The sequence below is a fragment of the Acipenser ruthenus genome, chromosome 33 (assembly GCF_902713425.1).
Source record: "Acipenser ruthenus chromosome 33, fAciRut3.2 maternal haplotype, whole genome shotgun sequence".
Lineage (NCBI taxonomy): Eukaryota > Metazoa > Chordata > Actinopteri > Acipenseriformes > Acipenseridae > Acipenser > Acipenser ruthenus.
In genome coordinates this window covers 1169560-1195289 of record NC_081221.1, presented here as the reverse complement: position 1 = coordinate 1195289, position 25730 = coordinate 1169560, and the positions used below count along the sequence as shown (strand labels likewise).

General features: G+C 41.8%; 1 protein-coding gene across 1 annotated transcript; it reads right to left on the bottom strand.

Moving 5' to 3' along the window:
* Positions 1–1794: 1794 nt before the first annotated feature.
* Positions 1795–22406, bottom strand: tbkbp1 (TBK1 binding protein 1). Its single transcript, XM_034055422.3, has 10 exons — positions 22191–22406; positions 15210–15445; positions 14665–14781; positions 14227–14331; positions 13137–13287; positions 12166–12368; positions 11078–11139; positions 4375–4490; positions 2836–3599; positions 1795–2391 (listed from the first exon to the last, which is right to left on the bottom strand). The coding sequence occupies exons 2-10, from the start codon at positions 15429–15431 to the stop codon at positions 2263–2265; spliced, it is 1869 nt and encodes a 622-aa protein (XP_033911313.3). The 5' UTR covers positions 15432–15445; positions 22191–22406; the 3' UTR covers positions 1795–2262.
* Between the last annotated feature and the right edge of the window lie 3324 nt (positions 22407–25730).

Below are 25730 nucleotides of genomic sequence, written 5' to 3'. Positions count from 1 at the left end.
ATTTTATATTCAGGTTTATTACTAGTGTTATTACAAATAATGTAGCTCTGGGGGGGGGGGGGGGAGATAGATTCTCAAAGCTATTTACACTAAATCGTCATTAGCACAATTTCTATCTGAAAAAAAAACACCATTACAATTCTAAAATGAACAAGAAACGAGGCAAGACTGCTCGCTAGTTCCTGAGTTCAGTGTTTGTATCTGGTTTGGTGATTTTATTATGTGTGACTCTCCATTCTAATAAATAAATAAAAACGTGCTAATGACGATTTGGAATAAATAGCTCTGACGCTTTAGCCAGGGCAGGGTTAAGGTGCGCTCTCTCGCTCTCATTCACTCTTTGCAGTTCGCTGCACAAGGTAAGATCTTTTGTCTCTTGTAGCCAGTGTTATTGTCCACGACCATTTCATGAGCACGAAATTCTAAAGGACCATTTTTAAAAAAATGTTGCATGCAAATTTTTGCACTTCGTATGAGCAGACTCTACAATTCCCCTTATACAAGTTTAACCTAGTAACATCATAGCAAAGTCTAATAAACCTTAGCAATTAAAAACATGGTAAAGCATAGGGAAGCATTGTAAAGCACAGAGAGGTCTGGTAAAGCATAGGGAAGCATTGTAAAGCACAGAGAGGTCTGGTAATGCATAGGGAAGCATTGTAAAGCACAGAGAGGTCTGGTAATGCATAGGGAAGCGTTGTAAAGCACAGAGAGGTCTGGTAAAGCATAGGGAAGCATTGTAAAGCACAGAGAGGTCTGGTAAAGCATAGGGAAGCATTGTAAAGCACAGATAGGTCTGGTAAAGCAGAGGGAAGCATTGTAAAGCACAGAGAGGTCTGGTAAAGCATATTTTTTTTAAAAAAACTGTCAAACTAGGTTAACTAGGGTAAATGCATAGTATATCCATGGGAAAAGCATGCTAAAAGTGTAACATGCAACAACCCCGTGGTAAACTTTGATAAGGGTGCAGGAGGTCAGTATGGTACAATATAAAACAAGGCAGATGGAATACAGAGCAACCCCACTACTTACTATAGCTGTGTTGCAATTCTCCGAGCAGTCTCACACAACCAGTGTTTCTGTTTGGTTCCTATGTACAAAGTCGCTATATATTAGCTTAAAGGCATCGCTTTAAACTGAAGTGTTTTCCGAGTGTAGCTGGTAAAAAGTGTTTGTAAAAACATTTCTAGTGCTTAAGCATACAGAAGACCTGGACTTTTAGACTGCTGGTAACCCAAGAGCGAAACTGTCAATTGTTGTTTTTTTTTAAGATAACATTATCAGCTCTGATAAGTGAAAACATTACGCCATATATACAACGGCATAAAATATATCATATATTGATTTAGTTTTACCAATACTTCTCAATATCTTTACACTTCTATATATTGAACGCATTCGTTTATAGCTTTTTATTGTATTGTGAAATACATGTGGGACAATATACTGCCCAGATAAGTCTATATGGGGTAATGTATTTAGCAATATAGTATATATTGTTTCATACATGTGTTGTGCAATAATTTGGTGATCTACAATATAATGCAGTACATGGACCCAGTGTATATATAGTTAAATGATTTCAGATATAATGTGATTCTACATTAATAAAAGTATAATATACTACTATGTACTCAGTTCCTGTAGTTTAAGTACATTTAAGATGAATTATTTTTAAATAAATCAAAATGCAGAAAATTGTTTGGTTTTGCTTTTTTGTTTGGCTTATACCAAGGATAGCGTTTGGGATACTTTTTTGCAGCATTATTATATAAAACACTGTAATATATATGCATTTAGTCATGAAGCAGAGTGAATTACACTAGAGTTTTTTTTTTAAGGTTAATGTTGACCCAAAATCAGCTATTAAAAAAGTCACATTTAGATATCAAATTTCTGAAAAAAAATGTCAGATACCTGATAGATAGAACAGCAGGATTTTCCTCAATTCTGCACTGTACAATTTTTATAACTTGGTTTGCAATGTTTTTTCAAAGACTTTCAGTGTAAAAAAAATTACTTCGGTATCGTCTTATTAAATTCAGTAGCATGCAATTATTCTTCTCTTCATCTTCCTATTTTTTACTCTTATTTCTTTCCTTCATTCAGGATCAGTCTGTTGTAAACTGTCACAATTGAAAGGGAGGTACAAAAAAAACAATCCTGTTTCTAGACTTTTGTTGTTTTCAATTCTTTCATTATTTTGGCTTGAAAATCCTGCATTTAGTTTCCGGAGGTTCCCAAAAGGGGGCGCTGTGGCTGTCAGATCTTGCTGTTCTCCAGGTGTGTGTCGATGTGTTTGATCAGGGCGTCGTCAGGGTAACCGACTGGGAAGGTCAGCTGACACAGCGGGCAGCTCCTGATGTCAGAGTCCTCAGTCTCCATCCACAGCTGCAACCAATCAAAACACAGCACTGTCACCCCTTTTAACCAATCACACGTGAGAAATCATATCATATTGATAGAATTAGCAGGCGTTAAGAAACTGTATTCGTTGTGTTTTTGTGTTAGTTTTTTTCATGATGAAAAATTAGAAAGGAGTGAAGCTTTATCACCGTTTACATAAATACATAATTCTTTTTAAACCTGGGAGTCATCCAACTTTTCCTAAGTATTTTGTTAACAGTGATTGATTTTGAGTTGAATGAAACAATCCACACAGCAAACACGATAAAGGCTAAAAAAAAAAAAGTTTTTTTAAGGGTAATGCACAGCGTCAGGTTTTAAGGGTAATGCACAGTGGAGAGGAGAGAGAGAGAGAGAGAGAGAGAGAGAGAGAGAGAGAGAGAGAGAGAGAGAGATGAGAGAGAGGAGCTATAGAGAGAAGTCACTCACGTTGATAGAGGGCCAGGACTGGGCATGTTCTGTGGAGGAGGAGGCGGGACGGGGGATGGTTTTGAGGATGGGGAAGGCAGAGCAGGAAGGCACTCCTCTGATCGAGCCAGGTGGGGTGGCGGCAGAGGGGGTGGTGGAGCGGGCCCACTCCTCCTCGTCCTCGGAGGACTGCGGGGAGGGGCGGGCAGGCTTGTCAAAACGCATGTGAAGGAGCTCCTGCGGGGTGAAGGGATCGCGGGTGCGGAGGGGGCTGCTGGTCACACTGCTGCTGAGCCCCTGCTTGTGGTACCCCTCTCTGTAGGGCCGGGGTTTGGGCAGGGTGGAGACCGGGTCTAGCTGCAGGCGGGGTGGACGTTGGTACGCGGCTGGGTCGCTGACCTCCGAGTAGCTCCTGCGCCCCTGGAAGCTCGCTCGCAGGAGGTGGCTGGTCGGGCGGCTGGTGTAGGAAGCCGGACCGTCATTCGAGTCGGGCAGGGGAGACCTCCGGTGGACGTCAGGGGAAAGCCTCTGCGGTACCGACGATCGCCTCTGGGGGGCAGGAGAGTGGCTCTGAGGGACTGGGGAGTGGCGCTGAGGGACAGGGGAGTGGCGCTGAGGGACAGGGGAGTGACGCTGAGGGACAGGGGAGTGACGCTGAGGGACAGGGGAGTGGCGCTGAGGGACAGGGGAGTGACGCTGAGGGACAGGGGAGTGACGCTGAGGGACAGGGGAGTGGCGCTGAGGGACAGGGGAGTGGCGCTGAGGGACAGGGGAGTGGCGCTGGACTACAGGGAGAAAAAAAGAAGAATACAGCCTGGTTAGAGTGCTCTTTTTTAAATTATTTAAGAAGTGTGGGCAGCCAGGGATGGCAATAAGACTCCCTTTGCAAAGCAGTTTGATCCATTCCTGGTTTGAATTTAATCAGGTGCAACTGAGCTTGTTACCCATACACACTGCAGCTAATCAAGCTTGTATTAAAACCTGGAATGGGTGAAACAGCTATGCAATAGCAGTCTTATTTCCACCCTTGTTATTAGTTATTATGTTATTATCTAATTGAATTCAGTACAGTGGCAAAATTATTCATCAGAGCTTTCTGTTGACTTGTCATAGCGTACTGTACAAGCTACAAGCTGTCTGGATGATATCTCTTCACCACTGTTCTCAGATCTGAGTTCAATTAGGCACCGCTGGAGTGAAAATGTTTTTCTTAACCTTCACACACCCCTAACCCACCCCCCTGCACCCCTGCCCCCTACTCCCTCGCCCTAAGCCACTTCCATTTCTCAGTATATATATATATATATATATATATATATATATATATATATATATATATATATATACACACACACATTTATTTTGATAAAATATAGTGTTATTGTAGATTTATAAAAAGATATGGCAGTGCGTCTTAGAAGATGTGTCTTTCCTGTGGCTTGTCTGTCTTTCAGTTTCCTGTGAAGAGCAGGTTTTGTTTGTGTGTGTGTGTGTGTGTGTGTGTGTGTGTTTGTACGCATGTGCTTGTGTGTATGTGTGTGTGTGCATGCATGCATGCACCAGGTTGGCTCTGCTCTTGGGACAGACTCCTCAGTATTTCGGTCTGTTTGGAGCTCAGGCTCTGCAGACGGGACAGCTCCTCTGTTAGCTCAGTGTACGCCAGGGCCAGGTTCACCCTGAAGGAAACAACAAAGCAAGACAAAAACAGAGTGTTATGCGTCTCGAAAAAACACACAGCAAGCAAAAGAACAAGCTACTGTTGTCTCCATCCACCTTCCGCTCTGCATGACTGGAATCAGCAAATTAACACAGCAATGCAAAAGTTAGCTTCCCGTCTGTATTCTTTACCCTGCAAGTGATATTTTTTAGGCAGTTGGCCAAAAGACTGACTTCATTATTTTTGTTCCTAATTTGACTGATCGTCTACGCCAGAGGTTCCCAATCCTGGTCCTGGGGACCCCCATGTGTCTCTTGGTTTTCATGCCAACTGAGCTCTCAATTACTTAACTAGACCCTTAATTGAACTGAATGTGCTTAATTAGACCTTTTTACTTGTTTTCAGCTCTTAAACAGTTGCAGATTTCAAGTTACTTATACATTTTATAAGTAACTTGAACTGTTTAAGAGCTGAAAACAATTAAAAAGGTCTAATTAAGCAAACAGCTCAGTTGGGATGAAAACCAGCACACAGGGCGGTTCCCAGGGCCAGGGTTGGCAACCACTGTTCTAGGGAACCTTTTAATCAAATCAGGCAGTCAAACCAAAGCTTTTTTATCCAATGGAAAAATTCATTTTTACTCTTCATTTTTAATGGACATCATCTGTAATGGAAGTTTATTGAGGGAATCATAGAATCCAATCTAAAAATTAGTTTTTATTTTGCTTCTCATTATTGTGGTGTTTGTTTTTGCTGTATCTTTTTTGTGTGCCACACTCTTTCTTTTCCCCCCTCTCTCTCTCTCTCTCTCTCTCTCTCTCTCTCTCTCTCACTGTGTGTCTTGATGCCCGCTCTGTGCCTTCCTTGTCACAAAGAGCTGTGGTTTGAGAGGCGGCAGGCAGCCAGGAGACAGCGAGACAAGCATGATACAGCTGACAGCTCCCTGCTCTTTCCAAAGCCACAGGGCTACTATCTCTCATTGCAGAGTGCAGCAGGATACTTCCTAATTTCAAACTGTTTTGAGCTTGAGGTCAGATTGACACAGCTTGGTAAATTATACGGAGGACATGCTAGAAATAATATAGTTTTGAATAAAGTTTGTTTGTAAAGAGACTCGGTTTTCAAATGCCCCAGGATTATTATTATTATTATTATTATTATTATTATTATTATTATTATTATTATTACAAAAGAGAAAATCAAAAAACATGTTCATCTCAACAGGTGTTTTATAGGAGTTAATTAAAAGACTGGAGTAAACGCTTTGAAAAAATGCCCCATACTTTGAAAATAATTACAATATAGGGACCAAAAACACTCAAAATGTTCATTTTTATTTGTTTATTTAGGAGACCCCTTTATCCAAGGTGTCTTACAGAGACGAGGGTGTGTGAACTATGCATCCGCTGCAGAGTCACTTACAACAACGTCTCACCCGAAAGACGGAGCACAAGGAGGTCAAGTGACTTGCTCAGGGTCACACAATGAGTCAGTGGCTGAGGTGGGATTTGAACCAGGGACTTCCTGATTACAACCACAGGACCACACAGGCCGTTACTTGCTTTTGTATTTAGAGCTCATCACTAACTTTCTATGAAACACAGCAACACTCATTTCAGTTTGTAATAGCAAATGCCTAGAATGAGTTTCAGCAAAAGTTCAAATTAGAACGCAGTTCTTATCGGAGGTTGCTTTTAGCTGTAGGGCCTACTTATTTCTGACTGGCATCTGCGTCTGCCGAGTCTGCTAAATTGATGTGGAGTTTTAGGTTTTATGATTGAATTTGTGTACTTTTTTTAATTCTGTGGCATCAGTCTCTTGTCAGTTCGTCATCATAAATGAGAATCAGTTCTCAAATCACTCGTCGGGATAAATAAAGGTTTTGGTTAGATTTGTTTATGTTACACTTTTCACACAGTTTGCTTGAGAGCAGATAATATAGATCTGTCTGTGTGTGTGCGTATTTGTGTCTGTGTCTGTGTGTGTTATATATATATATAATTTTAAAAATGACCTCCTCAATCAATTGAAGTCACTGTCTGTTAGTCAATTAAACTGGTTTCAAATGAAAGCACTTGAACCATCACAACTATTATGACGGAAACTGTTTTTAAAAAGCAACTGAAAAACACGATTTGAATATGATTGAATACGATCTCATGTTTATGGTGTATATCTGTGTTTGTAATATGATCACTGACTTTTAGTTTTTTTTTTTTTTTTTTTTTTATGTAACACACAAAGATGATGGGGAAGTTTTTTGGTACAGAATCGAAATTATCAGCAATTAAATATAGCCATGTTGCAGATTGTGAAATAAGATCGAAGATAAGAACAATCTGCCTGGGGAGACAGAGACTGAACTGGATGTCAAATACAGAAGTGAGTGTGAAGTATCTTCTTATCAGATCGCCCGAAAACAAATTTCAGAAAACATGTTATTATTTATTAGAAACTCAAGTCAATCTGCTACGTATGAGTCACTAAAGCTAGTTGCTTTTCACAGGATGGCACTCTGTTTACCAGCCTCCGACCTGCACTGGTGCTGGAACCATTTTTAAGGGGGTGCTGAAAGCCATTGAACAAAAGTGTAACCCTTGTATATGACAGAAGCCATGCAAACCCATGCTGATCCCTAACTTCAAACTGATACATTTACAGCACACAGAAAGGCAACATACAATTTCTTCAGAGTCTACTAAAAGAACCCCAACACATTCCATATACACATAAATAATAAACGTGTACAATCCTAGCACGTTAGATGAAAGGGAAAACTTCCGGGATTCACAGACTTACGGCTTTATTTCCCCACATGGACTGAACCTGGAAGACAACGCATTCTTTTAGAATCGGAACGCCACCTCAGAACTGTCTCAGTGTTCTTAGAACATTCACAATACCAGACCAGAAATAAACGATGATGTCATTTTTTTTTAAGAAAGAAAATTAAACAATTAATGACAGCCATTGGCCAATCAATCCAATAATAAGCCAACGCAAACAAATATGTTTTTAAATCTGATTACCCACAGCCAAATAACTGACAAAAAAATTAAACAACTGTGATAACTCGATGCGTTGTATGCAGTGTTTTAAGCTCTAAATGGGGCAGCAGTGTGGAGCAGTGGTTGAATTACTTTGAAGCTGAAGAATAATATATTCAGCTTTACTGAATGTACATGAGAACAGCACAAAAAAAGTCATGCACCACACTCTAAAACCAGCAATCTGTTCCTTAACAAATAACACAGCATGACATTTCACACACACAAAAAAAAATGTTATACCAGTGTGGAGTAGTGGTTAGGGCTCTGGACTCTCAATCCCAGGTGGGGGACACTGCTGCTGTACCCTTGAGCAAGGTGCTTTACCTAGATTGCTCCAGTAAAAACCTAACTGTATAAATGGGTAATTGTATGTAAAAATAATGTGTAAAAAATAATGTAATTGTATGTAAAAAATAATGTGATATCTTGTAACAATTGTAAGTCGCCCTGGATAAGGGTGTCTGCTAAGAAATAAATAATAAATACTTGTGTAGTTGTTTTTTTTTTGTTATTGTTTTGTAACAACTAAAATGTATTCCTAGGGCTAGCTGAATCAAGAGTCTGTTAATTCCCCTTTCAAATCACACACTGTCCAAATTTTCCATTTTTAAAAAAGGAGGACTCAAGTGCTTGCACGGTTGGCTTTCTTGTTTAACCAAAGTTGAAGTTTGGCAAACGTCATGTTCTTAATCATGAGAGATACTTTCCCTCGATGCCTCATTCTCTTGCATGCTTGAGTAACTTCTCAAAATATCAACCACATACAACAAGTCACATTTCTATAGCGCCTTTCATCCAAGGATCCAAAAGCGCATCACACATAGAAAATAAGCAGTTAAACCACTGAATTAAAATGAGTCTAATTCAGAATTTGATAAAAAATGAATTTTTTTTAAAAAAAAGAGAGATTTAATGTGGTTTTAATTTATAAAATTTGAAAAACGACGATAAAAAAGCTAGTTTGTTGAATCGAACAATTAAGAGTCTAAAACAAAAATGTAATATAAAAAGGACAACGCAGTTTTGATTGTAAAATAGGAAAAAGATATTAAAAAAAACTATTTACGAATGTTTATGAATATATAAAATGTGTACATTCATACATTTTTTAATGACCGTTTAATTTATAAAAACATTCACAGTGCTTTGAAAAGCGAAAATGAATCTCTAATACTTTGCTAAACCAATTCAGAACCAGCTTCGCGAACTGCAAACTCAATTTCATTACCAAAAAAGATTTTTTTTAGTAAATACTCTACCATACTTAGTATAGCTAATTCAATACATCTGTAATAACGCAAGGCCTTGCTCGTTTCAATATCTAAATCCATTTACAGCAGGATCAGTTTGCATCACCAATGCATTACATTACTATAGATTTAACCAATACACCAACACAAATCAACATTGCAATCTAAGTTTAAATTGAATTTTTTTTTTTTTTTGCATTGACCACAGGGAATCACAGAAGTCTTTCTGTAAATTCACAGAGTGAACAGTAATCCACTTAAACCGCCGAGAATAATTTGAAATCGACTGTACTTACTGAGCCAGATGCAGTCAGCCATGGGCCAGCAGAAAAATGGAAATGCACACGACAAGCACTCTCAAAATTCTTTACAGAAGTGCGAGAGTTTGCCAAGAGCAGTATTTATCGACGAGGCGATTACACCCGATTCTGCTGTGCTTAAACTGTTTTCACACTTCTTTGTTTCTCGCCAATATATTTCTCACACAGACCAAAACACACCCTAATGAATACCGAACCGTCTGAATTATACATCTCCTTATATCATAGGTGTGACTGCTTTTAATATAGAAGTGTTGTAACCAAATGAGCTTAGGTTTGAAAATTAGAAAATGTGTGAAGGTTCGCTGCTTAGTTTGATAATTGAGGTGGGGGGTGGGGGGAGTTGGGTTAGGGTGCACTGGCTTTGCAGAGGTCTGGGAGGTTGCATTTAAGAAATTACTTTTGAGGTGTAGGGAAGGCAAGATATAGGCAAGCATGGTCATAATGGAGTAACCCATAGTGATGAATGGGAAATCACAGAGAAGTATGGTAAAGTGGCAGCAGTGTGGAGTAGTGGATAGGGCTCTGGACCGGAGGGTTGTGGGTTCAATCCCAGGTGGGGGACACTGCTGCTGTACCCTTGAGCAAGGTACTTTACCTAGATTGCTCCAGTAAAAACCCAACTGTATAAATGGGTAATTGTATGTAAAAATAATGTGTAAAAAATAATGTAATTGTACATAAAAGTAATGTGATATCTTGTAACAATTGTAAATCGCCCTGGATAAGGGCGTCTGCTAAGAAATAAATAATAATAATAACACTGTGTTGTGTGTACTCTGTGCGCTACCATTGCTGGTAGTGTCACATGAGCTGTTCAGCCTGTCACTCAGCAGCGAATGCACGCACCCACACTGCAGACGGCTACTCCGTCACAAGCATTAATACCCTGTATCTTTCTAAACAAGGGATTTAGGGGAGCTCCCTAATAAAAGCTGAATCTCAAAATATAATAATTGTTACAACTGTGTATAATGGTATTTAAAACAAAATATTATACAACTTTTTACATATCCGCCCTTACTCTGGTCCCACCGCAGTCGGATACTGTACAAATTAAATAATTTAAGAAATTAGCAAGCAAACCGTTAACCGATGAGACAAATGAGGCTATGCACTACAACTATTAAAAAAAAAAAAAAACGCCTACATAGCTAGGGAAAAGGGCTTGATGGTTTCTCAATTTGACTACCTTTTAAGTAGGGCCATCAAAGTGAAAGGTAACAAATGCCCATTCTAGCCAGGTGGTTGGCACACACCCCCCCCCCCCCTCCTCCCCATGTCTGGCACCTCAATACCTGTGGTACAGATGCAAAAAAATACAAAAACTAAAACTGAGGAAAAAATAAAAAAAAACTCCTTTTTACTTTTAAATGCGTTGCTGTGGGTACAGTTTCAAATAATTTAAATATTTTGCTTGGCTGTTCTGTAAAGGGATTCCCATTGGAAAGGTGCTAGTAATGACCCATCTATCCAGCACAAAAGGGCTTTGATGTTTTCTTTACTTGTGATAGTACATCCCCCCCCCCCCCACATCTCTATTTTAGTCGTCACAGAGTTTCTTTTTTCAATCCAACCTGTCGAGATACTCTGACCTCGTCTGTGGGACGGGATTTGTCACCTGATAAGCGAAATTTTAAGACTGGTGTCGCATCCTTTTCTCATGAGAACCAAAGCCACGATGGGTGACAGAAACACCAACCTTACGCAACAGCACTTTTCAACATGCCACCTGAGCCTCTAAGACAATAGTGTCATCAGCCACGGGAACTGCTGGTACTGTGAAGCTTTCTGAACTAACTGCACACCCACGCGTTCTCTAACCACTGAGCCACAAAAACCCACTGCCTTCCACGCCGCAGTCCAGCACTCCTAATGCAAAGATACTCATAACTAATACCCACTACCTTCCGCAATGCCGTGTAGAAATACTGGTAACCACCGCAGCCTTACATTTGATAGAATAATGTGTGGATTCACACTCACTGCTCATCTCCAGCTTTCTTGATCCACTCCACGTCACACTGGACACACTGGGTGGTCATCTCCTGCAGGGACACAGATTAGCTTCAAATCGATAGACTTCTCACCCCCAAAACCCAAAGGATGTCTAAAGCACCAAACTCTTTATAGCCTAGCCAGATTCAAAACACATTACGTCCCAGGGATGGCAAGAAGACTCCTGTTGCATAGTAGTTTGACCCATTCCAGGTTTTACTACGAGCTTGATTAGCCACAGTGTGTAGATAGCAAGCTCAGGTGTGTCTTATTAAACTCATAGTAAAACCAGCGAGTCCAGGCTATTCCACAGCTGACCGTGGACGGGAGCTCCCAGGGGGCGGCGCTCAATTGGCCGAGCGTCGCCCAGGGGGAGGGAGGGTTAGGTTGGCCAGGGTGTCCTCGGCTCACCGCGCACCAGCGACTCCTGTAGTCTAGCCAGGCGCCTGCGGGCTTGCCTGTAAGCTGCCCAGAGCTGCGTTGTCCTCCGACGCTGTAGTTCTGAGGCGGCTGCACGGTGAGTCTGCAGTGTGTAAAGAAGCGGGCGGCTGACGGCACACGCTTCGGAGGACAGCGTGTGTTCATCTTCGCCCCTCCCGAGTCAGTGCAGGGGTGGTAGCGGTGAGCTGAGCCTAAAAAATAATTGGGCATTTCAAATTGGGGAGAAAATAATAAAAAACTAATTGGCAACGACTAAATTATTAAAAAAAAAAAATAATAAAACTCATAGTAAAACCAGGAATGGATCAAACTGCTATGTAATGGGAGTCTTATCCTCTATACTTCATATAATCAAGTAAAAAAAAAGATCATGAAGTCTTATGAAATATGAAATGGTTTTATTAACTCATTAAGTGCCATTGCCCTCATTTGAGGACAGGCTACTTAGTAATTTTTCATAGAGCATTTTTTGACTGGCTTACCTGTTATTTGAATTTTCTCTTTAACTATACTGTTATGATAACTTTTGTGAAACGCAAAAAGTCTAAATGCAATGTATCAAAAGACATAAAAAAAAACAGTCTGCACAGTGCAAATATTTGTATTTATTTATTTTTAAATGAATTGTTACTTACCCCCTGCCGCTGCCCCTCCTGTCGCTGTCTCAGCTCCTCCTGCATCTGCTCGCACACCCCCTTGAGCTCCGCCTCCCGGCGACACGCCTCTCCCGCCTCCCGCCGTGCCTCCTCTAGCTCCGCCTCCAGCCGCTGCAGCTCCAGGTCAGAAACCGCGTCCAGACTGCGGGAGCTCTGCAGGGTCATCGCGGGACAGGCCAGCACTGAGGGACGGGGACAATGAGACAGAGGTAGTATGAACAAATGCTGCACGGATACAATTTAGTAAGGTAAAAAAAATAGATATATGCTATAAAATCACACTTTCTTAAATTAACACCTGTGAGTATAGCATTTAACCCTTTCAGTCCTGAATTACTTTGAAGCTGAAGAATAATATATTCAGCTTTACTGAATGTACATGAGAACAACACAAAAAAAGTCATGCACCACACTCTAAAACCAGCAATCTGTTCCTTAACAAATAACACAGCATGACATTTCACACACACACAAAAAAAATGTTATACCAGTGTGGAGTAGTGGTTAGGGCTCTGGACTCTTGACCGGAGAGTCGTGGGTTCAATCCCAGGTGGGGGACACTGCTGCTGTACCCTTGAGCAAGGTACTTTACCTAGATTGCTCCAGTAAAAACCCAACTGTATAAATGGGTAATTGTGTGTAAAAATAATGTGTAAAAAATAATGTAATTGTATGTAAAAACAATGTGATATCTTGTAACAATTGTAAGTCGCCCTGGATAAGAAATAAATAATATACCCTCTTCCGACCACATGTGTATTAGATTTTCTGTTGTTTTTCACTGGCTGTTACTGTTTCTTAAAGTTTAACAGAGTCCTGGATCTCAATTATCAATAGTTCAAAGGGGGAATGAAATCCAATGAACATGCAATGGTTCACAGGAGGAGATGTCTGAGTGTGTAATGTATAGTTTTAGTGGCCTGTAAGGCTGCCCAGATTGGGTCACTCACTGCGGGGGCGGGAGGGGCTGGTGTGCAGCTGCAGGTACTGCATCTCCTTGCTGCGCAGCTGCGTGTTGAGGTTCTGCAAGGAGCTGTCTCTTTGCCGCAGCATCTGCTCCACGTTTCGGATGCGCTCCACGTGCTTCTCCGCCAGCGTGGTCTGCAAGAGACACAAACAAACACTTGCATTCAACAAATAAATAAATAATGGCATCGTTTACCAGAGTACTTGTAATAGGGCACTTCAGTCTGGTACAGCACTTCAAAAATAAAATGCTGCAGTACCACTTTAGTAGCAGGAAGAACGGCACTGCCACCTGCTGTCAATACCAAGTAAGTGCACTTGAATGAAGCTCTCTGTGTGAGTGTTTGTGTCTGTGTGTATATATATATTACTAATAGGAAAAAAGATTGTAGAAACGACTGTAACCAAATGAAAGAGCAAGAAATAGCCCTTGTAATCTTTCTAACCCCTCAAGAGCCTTGGAGGGGATACGTGTCTTAATCAAAAGAGCCATATTGTGGAGGTCAGGGAGAAGAGCCAATTGTGACTGAAGGGCTATCCCCTGGACAGCACTGCCATAGTATAATATAGGAGACTATAGAGCAGGGGCTGTCCAATCACAGTCCTGGAGGGCCATTTCACTCCAGATTTGTTTAACAGGTAAACTGAGATAATGAATGACTTCAGGGTTTGAATGGAGGTTTAATTGGTTCAGTTAAACAATTTAGAACAGGGTTTGGAACAAAGACCAGGAGTGGAAGGGCCAACGTTGGACACCCCTGCTATAGAGGTGAGGTTGCCCAGGTACAGATAAGGTACTATAGTTGGGGTGGCCAACCCTGGTCCTGGAGAGTCGCAGGGTCTTCTGGTTTTCGTTCCACCCAAGTTCTCAATGACTTAATTGAATCAATTCATTTTCTTAATTGGTCAACACTAACATTTTTTTTTCCCCAGGTCTTTAGCCAATGAGGATTTAAAGTTTTAAACCCGCAGGACTGTGTCCCCTCCACCCGCCCCGCCCCGCCCCGCCCCCCATGCCCCCCATGCCCCCATGCCCCCATGCCATAGCATTCTCATAGCCTCGCTCTGCCTCACCATCTGATCCAGGTCTCTCTGCAGGTTACTCTTCTCCATGTGGCTCTTCTCGTAGGCCTGGATTACATCCTCCAGATGCCCCTCCCTCTCCTTGCCTTTCTGGAGCTGTAAGAGAGCGTGGCAGGCAGGGCTCTGGTCTTTATTCAGACAGTACGGACCTGGCTGCTCGTCTCTCGAAAGTCAGCAATTTCAAGCATCTAAAGCAATTCCAGTCCAAGATATAACCACAAGAAAAAGGCATCATACAACAAAAATGCAGTAATACCCTCCGCGGTGGTCATTACCTGTCGATAACGGACCTTGTTTTTACGGACACCAATGCTCGATTATAGATCCAGGGTCTTTCAGCTGGTTTAGCTTGATGCATGACACATCATCACCCCGCCCCCTACCCCCTGCCCCCTGCCTCCTGCCCCCTGCCCCCTGCCCCCACCTCACCTCATGCCGAAGCCGGTTGAGCTGCTGTTGCAGGCTGTTGTTCAGCAGTGAAGTCTCCATGGTCTCGAAGGAGCAGTAGGAGTTGCGATCGTCACTGAAGTCGCTGATCATGGGGAACTGCAGGGCAAGGGCAGAGGGAGATGGAGAGGAGTGTCAGGGAGTCGGACTGTGTGTGTGTGTGTGTTTGAGGGAGCGAGGCTGTGACCATCACACACAGACAGCAATGCGTGCACACACAGACACACACACACACACACACGATTGTTTATAACTGTTTAAATCTTAAATCTTAAAGTCCAGGGGGCCTGGGGGGGTCAACACAATAATGCAATAATGAAAACTACAGGGGCTAAAAGAAATACTGCTGCATTGTTCTGTTTGAAATATCTGTTTGAACATCACAGGGCCTGTGTCCTCATGTCAGAGTTTCCTTCCTTGTTGGGGAGTCTTTTGACCCAGCAAGCACTACAAACGAGCACACACTGACACACACACAGATAGACGCATGCATACACACACACAGACGCACAGAGCCAGCCTCGCACCTTGATCTCATAGAGTTTGAGTCTCCTCTTGAGCCCACAGTTCTCTTTCTCCAGCCTAGAGAGCCGGTTCTTGATGTCCTGGTAGGCGGTGATGAGGGTGAAGTGGGGGGTGGGGTACATGTCCCCTCTGAGGGGTCCGCTCGCCCAGCCCACCCCACAGCCCTCCTCCGCCAGTCCCTCTGCGGTCAGCATGCCCAGCTCCCCACCGAACAGAGAGTCCATGAATCACAGACAGCCTGGGAGAGGAGAGGAGAGGAGGGGGAGGAGGGAAAGAGAGAGGGGGAGGGAAAAGTTTATACATAAAAAAAAACACACACACACAGCCTGTCCCATGAGAGGTGATACAACGAAGCCAGCTGGAGAGGAAACAAATCTCCTGTGATGATCAGAACATATTTAAAGTTATATTTTCTTATTTCTTATTAACACTAGCAATACTGTTACCGATACCCGCTTTTCCCATGACTGTGAATCATAATCCTTTCCTAGGGTACAGTGTTTCAAAACCTTTTCAAAATGATTTAACAGTAAGTTCAACTCCACAATGATGAGGGAAGCAGCGAAAATTATCCTAAACTGCTAAAAGGGGTGGAGAATTGATTGTGAAACTTTAATGAGGGGGGGTCTGGTATTTTTAGAGGTATTACATAACATACCTGTGACTATTAATAGTAATAATAGTTTTCTCCTTGCATATATTATAACAATTCTTATAAAAGCTCCCCACAATAGAAGCATAGTAAAGTGTAATAAAGCATTGTAAAGAATAGCAAAGTATGGTAAATAAACATGGCAAACCAGGTGTAAGCTCTGGTAAATGCATAGTATAACCATGGGAAAAGCATGGGGGAAACCTGCAAAAACACCAGAGTATGCACAAGCACTGTTAGCTGTGCGACATCGCACCTCGACGAGGTAGCGAGGGTTAAGAGAGACGCCAGGGGCGATCGGAGGAGCTGGCTGGCACGTTGAAGCTCTTAAAAGCCCTCCTCAGGAGGTGCCAGCCTCCTGGCATTAAAGAGAGAGAGAGAGAAAGAGAGACTGACTGACACAGGTTTAATTTCTCTATTAACTGGATAACCACGGACAGCAGACACAAACAGAGAGCAGATTTAACAAATTACGACATGCCCAATATCCTGGGCAATGGACCCTGTTGTCCAGTGTTCTGTAACGCCAAGTCAAGCCTATTTCAAAATTTTTAAAAACCGATCCAATTAAGAAAAAGAAAGTCTTGCGGCCTCTGCTGTGAAACCACACAGTGTGCATAGCAACACCTAATTTTACTGCAAAGATTCTTCAAGCTTTTTTTTTTTTCTTTCATGGAACAGTTCCCTTGATTGTAATAAATATGAGGAAAAAAAACAGTGTATAAAAATATACGGGACGGGTAAAACTAACCAGTTGTTTTCACACCAGGCTGGTTCATTTCATCCCAAATTGCATCTTTTAAAAAGGGGAGTTTCGACCAAAAACAAAAAACTTTATTCTACACCAGATCATGTCTCCAACCCTGGTCCTGCAGAGTTACAGGGTTTTCTGTTTTTTTTTTTCAACTGAGCTCCAATTATTAGCTTAATTAGTCAAGATAAAGAGGTACTCCAGATCTAAAGACAGCAGGCTAGCACAGATTCAGGAATATCTCACTTTGATTCACCATATATACCAAAGTACTGCACCAGGCCTGACAGGTTACCCTTTCGTGATAAATACATTTTAATTTGATGATTTCAACTAGAAGTACAGTATTTCTCGACATTCAAAGACATTGAAAAAGACTTCCAGGCAAAATGTTTGTCACTGAATTTATAAGGTTTCTTTTATTATTATTATTTATTTCTTAGCAGACGCCCTTATCCAGGGCGACTTACAATTGTTACAAGATATCACATTATTTTTACATACAATTACATTATTTTTTACACATTATTTTTACATACAATTACCCATTTATACAGTTGTGTTTTTACTGGAGCAATCTAGGTACCTTAAGGGTACAGCAGCAGAGTCCCGCACCTGGGATTGAACCCACGACCCTCCGGTCAAGAGTCCAGAGCCCTAACCACTACTCCACACTGCTGGCCTTAGTATTTCTAAATTCAGCACTATTGCAGGCTTGGTGGTTATGTACGATATACCCTTTCGATAGGCTCAGAAACAATATCCAGATCCCAAACACACCCCCAGCACCACATACCCCCTCATCCCAGCGAAGAGAACAGAATCATATTGACTCTCAATACTCCTTAGCAGGTGTTATACACACAGCTGCACGCCAGCCAAATCTCACTGTCTGGATAGAACCTGAAGAGTTTCATTTCTCTACCGCATATATGAGTCACTTTCACTTTCCACACCCACCCACTAACCCAACGATAGGGCTGCATGGGCTTCATCCTCCTAACCTCTCAAACAGCCAAGCGCATGCTCAGACAGAGCACCCACAGCTCAGTGAAAGACACTTCTGGTTTAAACCTTTCATGCATGAAGTACTGAATATATATATATTTGAAAATTTAGTCGTTACCAATTATTTGTATTATTTCTCCCAATTATTTTTAGGGCTCAGCTCACCGCTACTACCCCTGCGCTGACTCGGGAGGGCGAAGACGAACACACGCTGTCCTCCGAAGCGTGTGCCGTCAGCCGACCGCTTTTTTTCACCCCGCGGACTCACCATGCAGCCACCCAGAGCTACGTCGGAGGACAACGCAGCTCTCGGGCAGCTTACAGGCAAGCCCGCATGCGCACGGCCAGACTACAGGGGGCACTGGTGCGCGGTGAGCCGAGGACACCCTGGCCAACCTAAACCCCCCCCCCAGGCGACGCTCGGCCAATTGTGCGCCGCCCCCTGGGAGCTCCCATCCACGGTCGGCAGTGGAATAGCCTGGACTCGAACCGGCGACCTCCAGGCTATAGGGCGCACCCTGCACTCCACATGGAGTGCCTTTACCTGATGCGCCACTCGGGAGCCACAAAAAAATTATTTTCTATTGCTTTATATGGGGGTGGGGGTGGGGGTGGGCTCCTTCCGGCTCATATGAAGCTATTTGCATCTTCCATATATCCGCATATGTTACCACTTTTAAATGCTCGAGGAAATGTAACCTTTTCTAAATCGACATGTTCCGAATCCCAGAACAAATGGCAGTAAAATAAACTTCCTAAATGAATCAGATAAATCTGCCAAACTCAATGGGGTTTGGAGGAATGCTCAATGCTACTGAAAATTATGTGCAACAGAATCCGATCAAAACCACCCCAACCCGATTCCAGCTTGAAACTGCTTCACATGCCGGCTCCAGAGAATCCCAGAAGATACAAATGAGGGAATACATTGTGTAGGTGAGTATGCTGTACTGTAACAAAAAAAAAACAGCAGAGAAGCTATTTGCAGTTCTAAAGCGTAGGCCTGTTCTCTGTGTGTTCTGCATGTAGCTCAGACAGGGAGCGAGGGAGGGAGCGAGCGAGGGAGGGAGGGAGCTTCACCAGTCCTTGAGGACCTGGTCTCCTCTCCAGCAGGAGCGATGCGGTGCTCTGAGACTCGCCCGTGAATATATGGAAATGTTCCACACAGCCAGGTCTAACCTAGAAGCAACAACCAATCCTCCACACAGACCAGAAAGCATTTGAATCCTGATAGAAAACAATGCATGATCCTCACAGAAACAGCCAGATCTCTTGATCTGCCTCTCCTACTCTGCACTGGACTTCCCTGACCTATGCACCATGTTACTGGACCCTCAGCTAACGCACTGTCCTTGCACTATTATTATGTAATTGTGGATGTAACTTGTTGTAATCCTAACTTGCTGCATCCTAGTTCATATTGTATTTTAATAGTATTAATTGCACTTACTGTAAACTATAATGTATTATATATCAATCCTGCATTGTAAACCTGCACTGCCTTGTAACACCTGTAAGTCACCTAGGATAAAGGTGTCTGCCAAATAAATTAAAAAAAAAGTATAATAATAGGTTTTTGTAGGTTTTTGATTTTTGGGTGCTGGACAATATGCGTGGTAAAATGCAAACGGATTTATACCGGACTCGAGGTCAGAGCGTATCTTACAAAGCAACCTATACAATCATTTTTATAATACACTATATTACATATTACATAGACAAATAAAACAGTATAAATAAATATCATCATACTCGTATGCACAAGAGTATCCCCCTTATAAAAAGTGAACCATAGCGAAAGCATGGTAATGCATTGGTTACTATTATTATTATTTATTTCTTAGCAGATGCCCTTATCCAGGGCGACTTACAGTTGTTACAAGATATCACATTATTTTTATTTATTTATTTTACATACAATTCCCCATTTATATAGTTGGGTTTTTACTGGAGCAATCTAGGTATAGTACCTTGCTCAAGGGTACAGCAGCAGTGTCTCCCACCTGGGATTGAACCCACGACCCTCCGGTCAAGAGTCCAGAGCCCTAACCACTACTCCACACTGCTGCCCTATTGTTACGCCTACAGAGGTATGACAGGTAAAGCACATTAAACACATTGGAAAACATAAGCTCTGGTAAATGCATCGTGTAAGCATGGGGGGAGAAATGCAATATTACCGAGTACATTTTTTATAAGGGTCTGTTGTAGTAAACAGGCACTGCTTAGTCCATAGGAGCACTGGGGATAACGTCCTGACTTATGACTTTCCTCTCTCTACGCCATCAAACATCGTGACAGGGATTTCCAAGGGACCGCATTCTCAGCATCCACACGGAGTGGAGAGGCCAAGGGGTAGAAGTGATTGAAGCGCAGGGTAGACTGACACGGCATTTCTGCTAGGGTTTGTGCAACTACATTACCTTACGTCCTGTTCCGAATCACGCCGGGGTGCGGGGTTTTTGGCTCACAGGTGAAGGATAATATCATTGGACCTACACATCTATCTGAGCTGCTCCGATCTTTGTAACCCTGGCTGTCAGTTAGACACATTCAGGGCTGCTGTGTAGCACCAGGATCAAGAAATGTCACGAACCGTGCTCTGGACTCATCGGGCAAAGATTAAGTCCCGGCTGAAGGCTTACCTGTTCTCTCAAGCTTTTGGAAGAGTTCGAATTACATTCTGTGTTTTTATTTTGCAGTTTCATTTGATTCTTTTGTATGCCTTTTTTTATTTGATTTGAGAAGCACTTTTGAGACGGCTAGCTATGAACTATACTTTCACACAGCATTAAAAAGAAAGACAGTGGACTCGTTCAGTGCCAGCGTCATCGAGACCCGAGTACACGGGTGGAGGTGCGTTTCTGTACAGTTCTGTTCTGGTTTTTTTTTTTGTCTTAGCTAGAGGAATCATCATGGCCCCCCCAAAAAATGTAAAGAAAATCCTGATACAGTAATACCCTGGCAAAGCAATAAACCCACAGGCAGCCAGATCTAAAGCAGCTGCTTTGCAAAATGAAACCCGACTCTCAACGTCCCTCTGATTCACAATGAAAGCAGACCAGGGCTGACACTCAAACATCCCACACACAAATTACTGCTACCGATGTAATGAAAGAGCTTTTTGCACAGGGGCTGCAAGCCAGATTTATAAAACCCTTCTATCAAGCCACATTGAAGGATAATATTGCGGCAAATTCATAACAGGTCACACCTGAATCAGACTGCAAAAATACAAAGTGCCTTAACTTATAGGGTCAGTATGACAACTGATTCAATTCTCTTCACTGGGATGAGGGCATCGGAACTGCTAAAGGGGGTATGGGTATTAGTGAGGTCATTGGAGCTGATTGGACGGTATTTTTGGATGGCAGAGACCAAAAGGTCAGGCATGGGGAGCTTGTTACCTGTAAGCTGTGGCTAATCAAGTTTGTAGTAAAACCTGGAACGGATATAACTGCTGTGCAATAGGAGTCTTATTTCCATCTGTGCAAATTGATGTGCTAGAGGCTGGAAGAAGACAGAGATGTTGTTAATGAGCCTAGTTAGTGACTAGAGAGTGCACCGGGTCTACTAAGGAGGAGAGGGAGCGTGTTAACGTTTTATAATAAAGGCAGCTAGACTGCAGGTCGCTAGTGAGGGGTATGTTGTATATATCAACCTACCGGTATATACGGTAAAATCGGAAGACGAGGGTGGGAGGCTACACAGCATGATTGACAGCGCCCACACACTCCTACAAACAAGAAACATAATTTGAGTTTTGAGTGTTAAAAACAAGTTGGCGCGTGTGTGCTTTATCATTAGCACTTAACGCAATGCAGGCTTTTCAAACGGCTGAAGAAGGGTTTTTGCCTGAAACGTCCTGAAAATAAAATATTTTTTTAAATCTTTTAAACCTTTGGTGTACATTTTTTAAAAACCTTTTCTTTCATATGCATTCAATTTTGTACAGTTATATAACAATGCATATAGTTAAAGAGGTCCATCACGCTGCTATAATACGAGGTACTAGAATGTTTCCTAAGCTATGGGGAAATTGACCGAGCAATTGAATGCCGCTATTCAGAAACGGCTACAGTATGTCCCAGTTTGTATAGAATAACACACATATGATCAAAAATAAATAAATAAAATACACTATAAAAATCATACAGTCTAGAATATTACAACAAGCGGTTTCTTTAATAGAATTGAACTGAAGGGTTTTTTTTTCTGTCGGTAAACACAGAAAAACGCCTTCGCCGTGCTGTGTCGGCGGTGAATAAAGCACACTTCCCCTTTAAAAAGACACCTTCCCTCAATCTAACAATTGAAAGCATTGTTGAAAAATACACAACTGGAATAAACAACGGCAAAGTATTTCACGTTTCTGGACTAACTCAACTAAACGCCGACCGTTTTTTTTTTTTTTTTAAAGAAGCGTACGTTCCCAGGCAATTTTGCAGACCCCCATATCCGTAGCAATGAAGAACTGGGCTGCTAATTAAACGTGTTTCGTTGCATTTTTTTTTTTTGTTTTTTTACCAGTTAAATGAACACAAATCAATCACCCAGCCTCGCTATACTCACGTTTTCCTGCTGAAGCCCCTTCACAGCCCAGATCCTAATTCTGTAGCACTCAGTGAAAAGCTATTCCACGCCGTCTACTCGCCGACTCAGCTGTGCTGATAATATATATTTATTTTTTTCCTCTCTCCTGTAGAACAGTTTTCGGCGCTGACTGGAGATCATAAGGTACCACGTCGCGGGGCGTGGAATTAACAACATAGCCCACGCGGGGGTGGGCGTGCAAAGAGAATGGTATAGGCTACAGAACATATACAACGTGAACTAAACATACAAACAAACACACAGTATTATCTATGTAACCAGACCCCCACCACTATTACAGCAATATGCAAAACACGCAGCGAGATTATTGTATTTTAGTTTTTTTTTATTATTATTACAAAGAAACGGATTGTTCTGTTTCCACACTCTCAGTCATAGTGAATAAAAATTGAGTCCAAACCATTTGTGTGAATAAAGGGTATTGCCATCACAGCATACTATTATATATATATATATATATATATATATATATATATATATATATATATATATATATATATATATATATATATATATATATATATATATATATATATATATTAGACTACTCCATACTACTAGTGTGGAGTAGTGGTTCGGGCTCTGGACTCTAGACCGGAGGGTCGTGGGTTCAATCCCAGGTGGGGGACACTGCTGCTGTACCTTTGAGCAAGGTACTTTACCTAGATTGCTCCAATAAAAACCCAACTGTATAAATGGAAAATTGTGTGTAAAAATAATGTGATATCTTGTAACAATTGTAAGTCGCCCCGGATAAGGGCGTCTGCTAAGAAATAAATAATAATAATAGTGTGCCATGCAGTGGCCTGAAACCTAGTCTCCTTAAAATAAGTTCGTGTTCTCTCAGGCTTAATGACGATTTGGAGTAAATACCTTCTTTTTAAATTCCTCTTTCTATTTGAGGATCAGTTATTAACCCTTCTTGGGATTATCTGAGATGGATTTACAATGTTCTCATTTGATTCCCTGTGGAACAGAATAGAGAGAGAAAAAAAGGTTGCGTTAAAAAATAAGTCTTGCTAATTAGCACCCGCTTGTTGTGGTGATAGACTCAAGCGCAGTGCAACACAAGGCCAGCAGCTTGGACGACGTCGGAATCAAATCGCTCTTCAGAAAATTGGAAATGTAACCTCGTTTTTTTTTTCCCCTCTCCTCTAAATGTGTGTAATTTTATTGTTCAGGACCTTGCCAGAGCGCCCTTATCTCTGAAGAGACATCTGCTCAGTTCCTCAGGAAGCTGAACTCTTGACAGTCTATTAAGAAAACAAATTAGACAGATTAAGCCGTTTTATTTCGTTTGAAATATATATATATAGAGAGAGAGCATTGTGTTAAAGCGTAATTGCGTTAAAGCGTCAGGGTAAACAAAGCCAACCCACCCTAACCCAACAACAAAGAGTCTGTGGATAGTATTGCGCATTTTCCCCCCTCGCTCAAACCCTTTACTTATTATCCCTGAAAAGATAATCGTCTCCTCTTTAAAGATATGCTCAATATTTTAACGAGCAAGATGAAAGGTCCCCCGAAATGTTCCCCTTTTTCTAGGAAAGCAGCACTGCTGGGGAAGGGGAGTTTGTGCCGGATAACTTGACTCGGCTCGCTAAATATCTTGGTATCCCTGAACAGAGAATGCTGAGAATTGAGAAAGAAATGCGCCATACAATCCCAAACCCTAATCTTACTGCAAAGTATTTGTTGTTGCCATCTCTGTACTGTGCATACTCAACACTGAAGCTACAATACAGTTCAGTCGTGTGTGTGTGTGTGTGTTGTTCTTCGGCAGCCTCATACAGAACGGTATTGGAATATTAACAAGCTTCACCGAGAATGAACGCACTGCAGGCTATAATAGGAGTTTTATTTTTTGATATTCGAGGTGGTTTTGTTTCAAGTCCCACAAGAAGGATTCTAGCCGGCGGAGCTTGGAGAGCAGCTTTGTTTATATGCAGATACACACTGCCTTGATTTCACAACCCACAATGAGATTTCAATCCATAATATTATATATGTGTGTTGTATAAGCTTTATTTAAACCATCTGCACAGATTTATCTATTATGTAAGCTGGCAGTGCGATTCAGTGGTTAAAGTCCAGGGCTTGTAACCAGAAGGTCACCGGTTCAAATCCCATCTCTGCCACTGACTGACTCACTGGGTGTGACCCTGAGCAAGTCACTTCACCTCCTTGTGCTCCGTCCTGCAGCTGAGATGTTAAATCAATGTCCTATTGTAAGTGACTCTGCTTATAATATGCAGTTCACAGCCTTGTGATGGTGGTCATATATATATATATATATATATATATATATAGCGCCTTTCATAGTGGTCCACCATCATAAAGCGCTTTACAGAGGTAGGCTGTGAACTACGCATTATATGCAGAGTATATAATACGCATGCGCAAGCGCACACACACACAGAGGAATCCGCTTTATATCAAGATTGCCGTGCAGGCATAATTCGTGATAGACCGGGTTTCACGTTTGCCTCTGAAAGCACATTACGAGTGCGACAAAACAAAAAAAAAACTAAACTAATGGTGAATTAAACAGCAGTGTTTTAATACTGTACATTTAGTCGTTCTCTACCTTTAAAACACATGCTTAGTTCACTACAGGATAAATACGTCTTGTATCATTAATCGAAACGAGAGTTTGTGTCATTAGCTTTAAAAAAAAAAAGCATTGCATTGTCGACTGACGAGAGCGATCAATTAGGCGTTGCACTTTGTGGTTTGTTTTTGTATGATAAGACTGTTAAGGAAATTTGGTAACGTTGCTGTTTTGTAACTTAACTGTATCCCGTTCAGACCACCCACGCAGCATGTGACAGGCTGCACAAAATGTCAGTTTATCAGCCGAGGCGATTATTGTTTGTTAGTTGCGCAGAAAATTAATTCTATCCCGTGGTTAGTTAGTAAAGACCGGACACGCAGCATTTGACAAGCTGCACCACGCGTGACAATAAGCGTGTTTGTGCGATGATATTGAGAGGTATATTTCACAAAGAACCTGTGATGCATGATAACAAACGGGGCATATTAACCAAGGTGATATCAAACGGGCTCATAATATAATATATATATTTAATGAGAATGAGAGAGAGAGAGAGAGAGAGAGAGAGAGAGAGAGACCTGGTAAACGGGTGTGTACGTTTTCAAGACAAAGGCAAGTGGTGAGCAAGCACAACACTTCAAGTACAGTATTAAGTAGAGGGACAGGGGTCGGTATTTCAGGATGAGGGGAATGAATTCTAACTCCGTACTGATATTTAGATGCGTTCATTAAATCAAGGGACACAGTTCTAGCGTCAAACTGGCACATTTATGTTGCAGCCCGAGCCAGACAGCATAGAAGAGACCAATCAAACTGGAACAGCGTCGAGTAAAAAGCCAGGACAGGCAACACGATTTCCCTTGTTTACTAGACCCTCAAGCACAATTTAATTAATTTGCAGATTTAACAGCGGTAGCATATTCATGCATTGAATTCTCAGATAC

Bases quoted from the DNA above. Each gene is read 5' to 3' on its own strand.
- tbkbp1 (XM_034055422.3), bottom strand. From the start codon at position 15,431: ATGGACTCTCTGTTCGGTGGGGAGCTGGGCATGCTGACCGCAGAGGGA. The intron at 14,782-15,209 runs GTGCGAGGCTGG...CTTGCCCTGCAG, and splicing joins TCAAACTCTATGAGATCAAG to TTCCCCATGATCAGCGACTT. The intron at 12,369-13,136 runs GTGAGTGACCCA...CCCGTCCCTCAG, and splicing joins CAGCCCCTCCCGCCCCCGCA to TGCTGGCCTGTCCCGCGATG.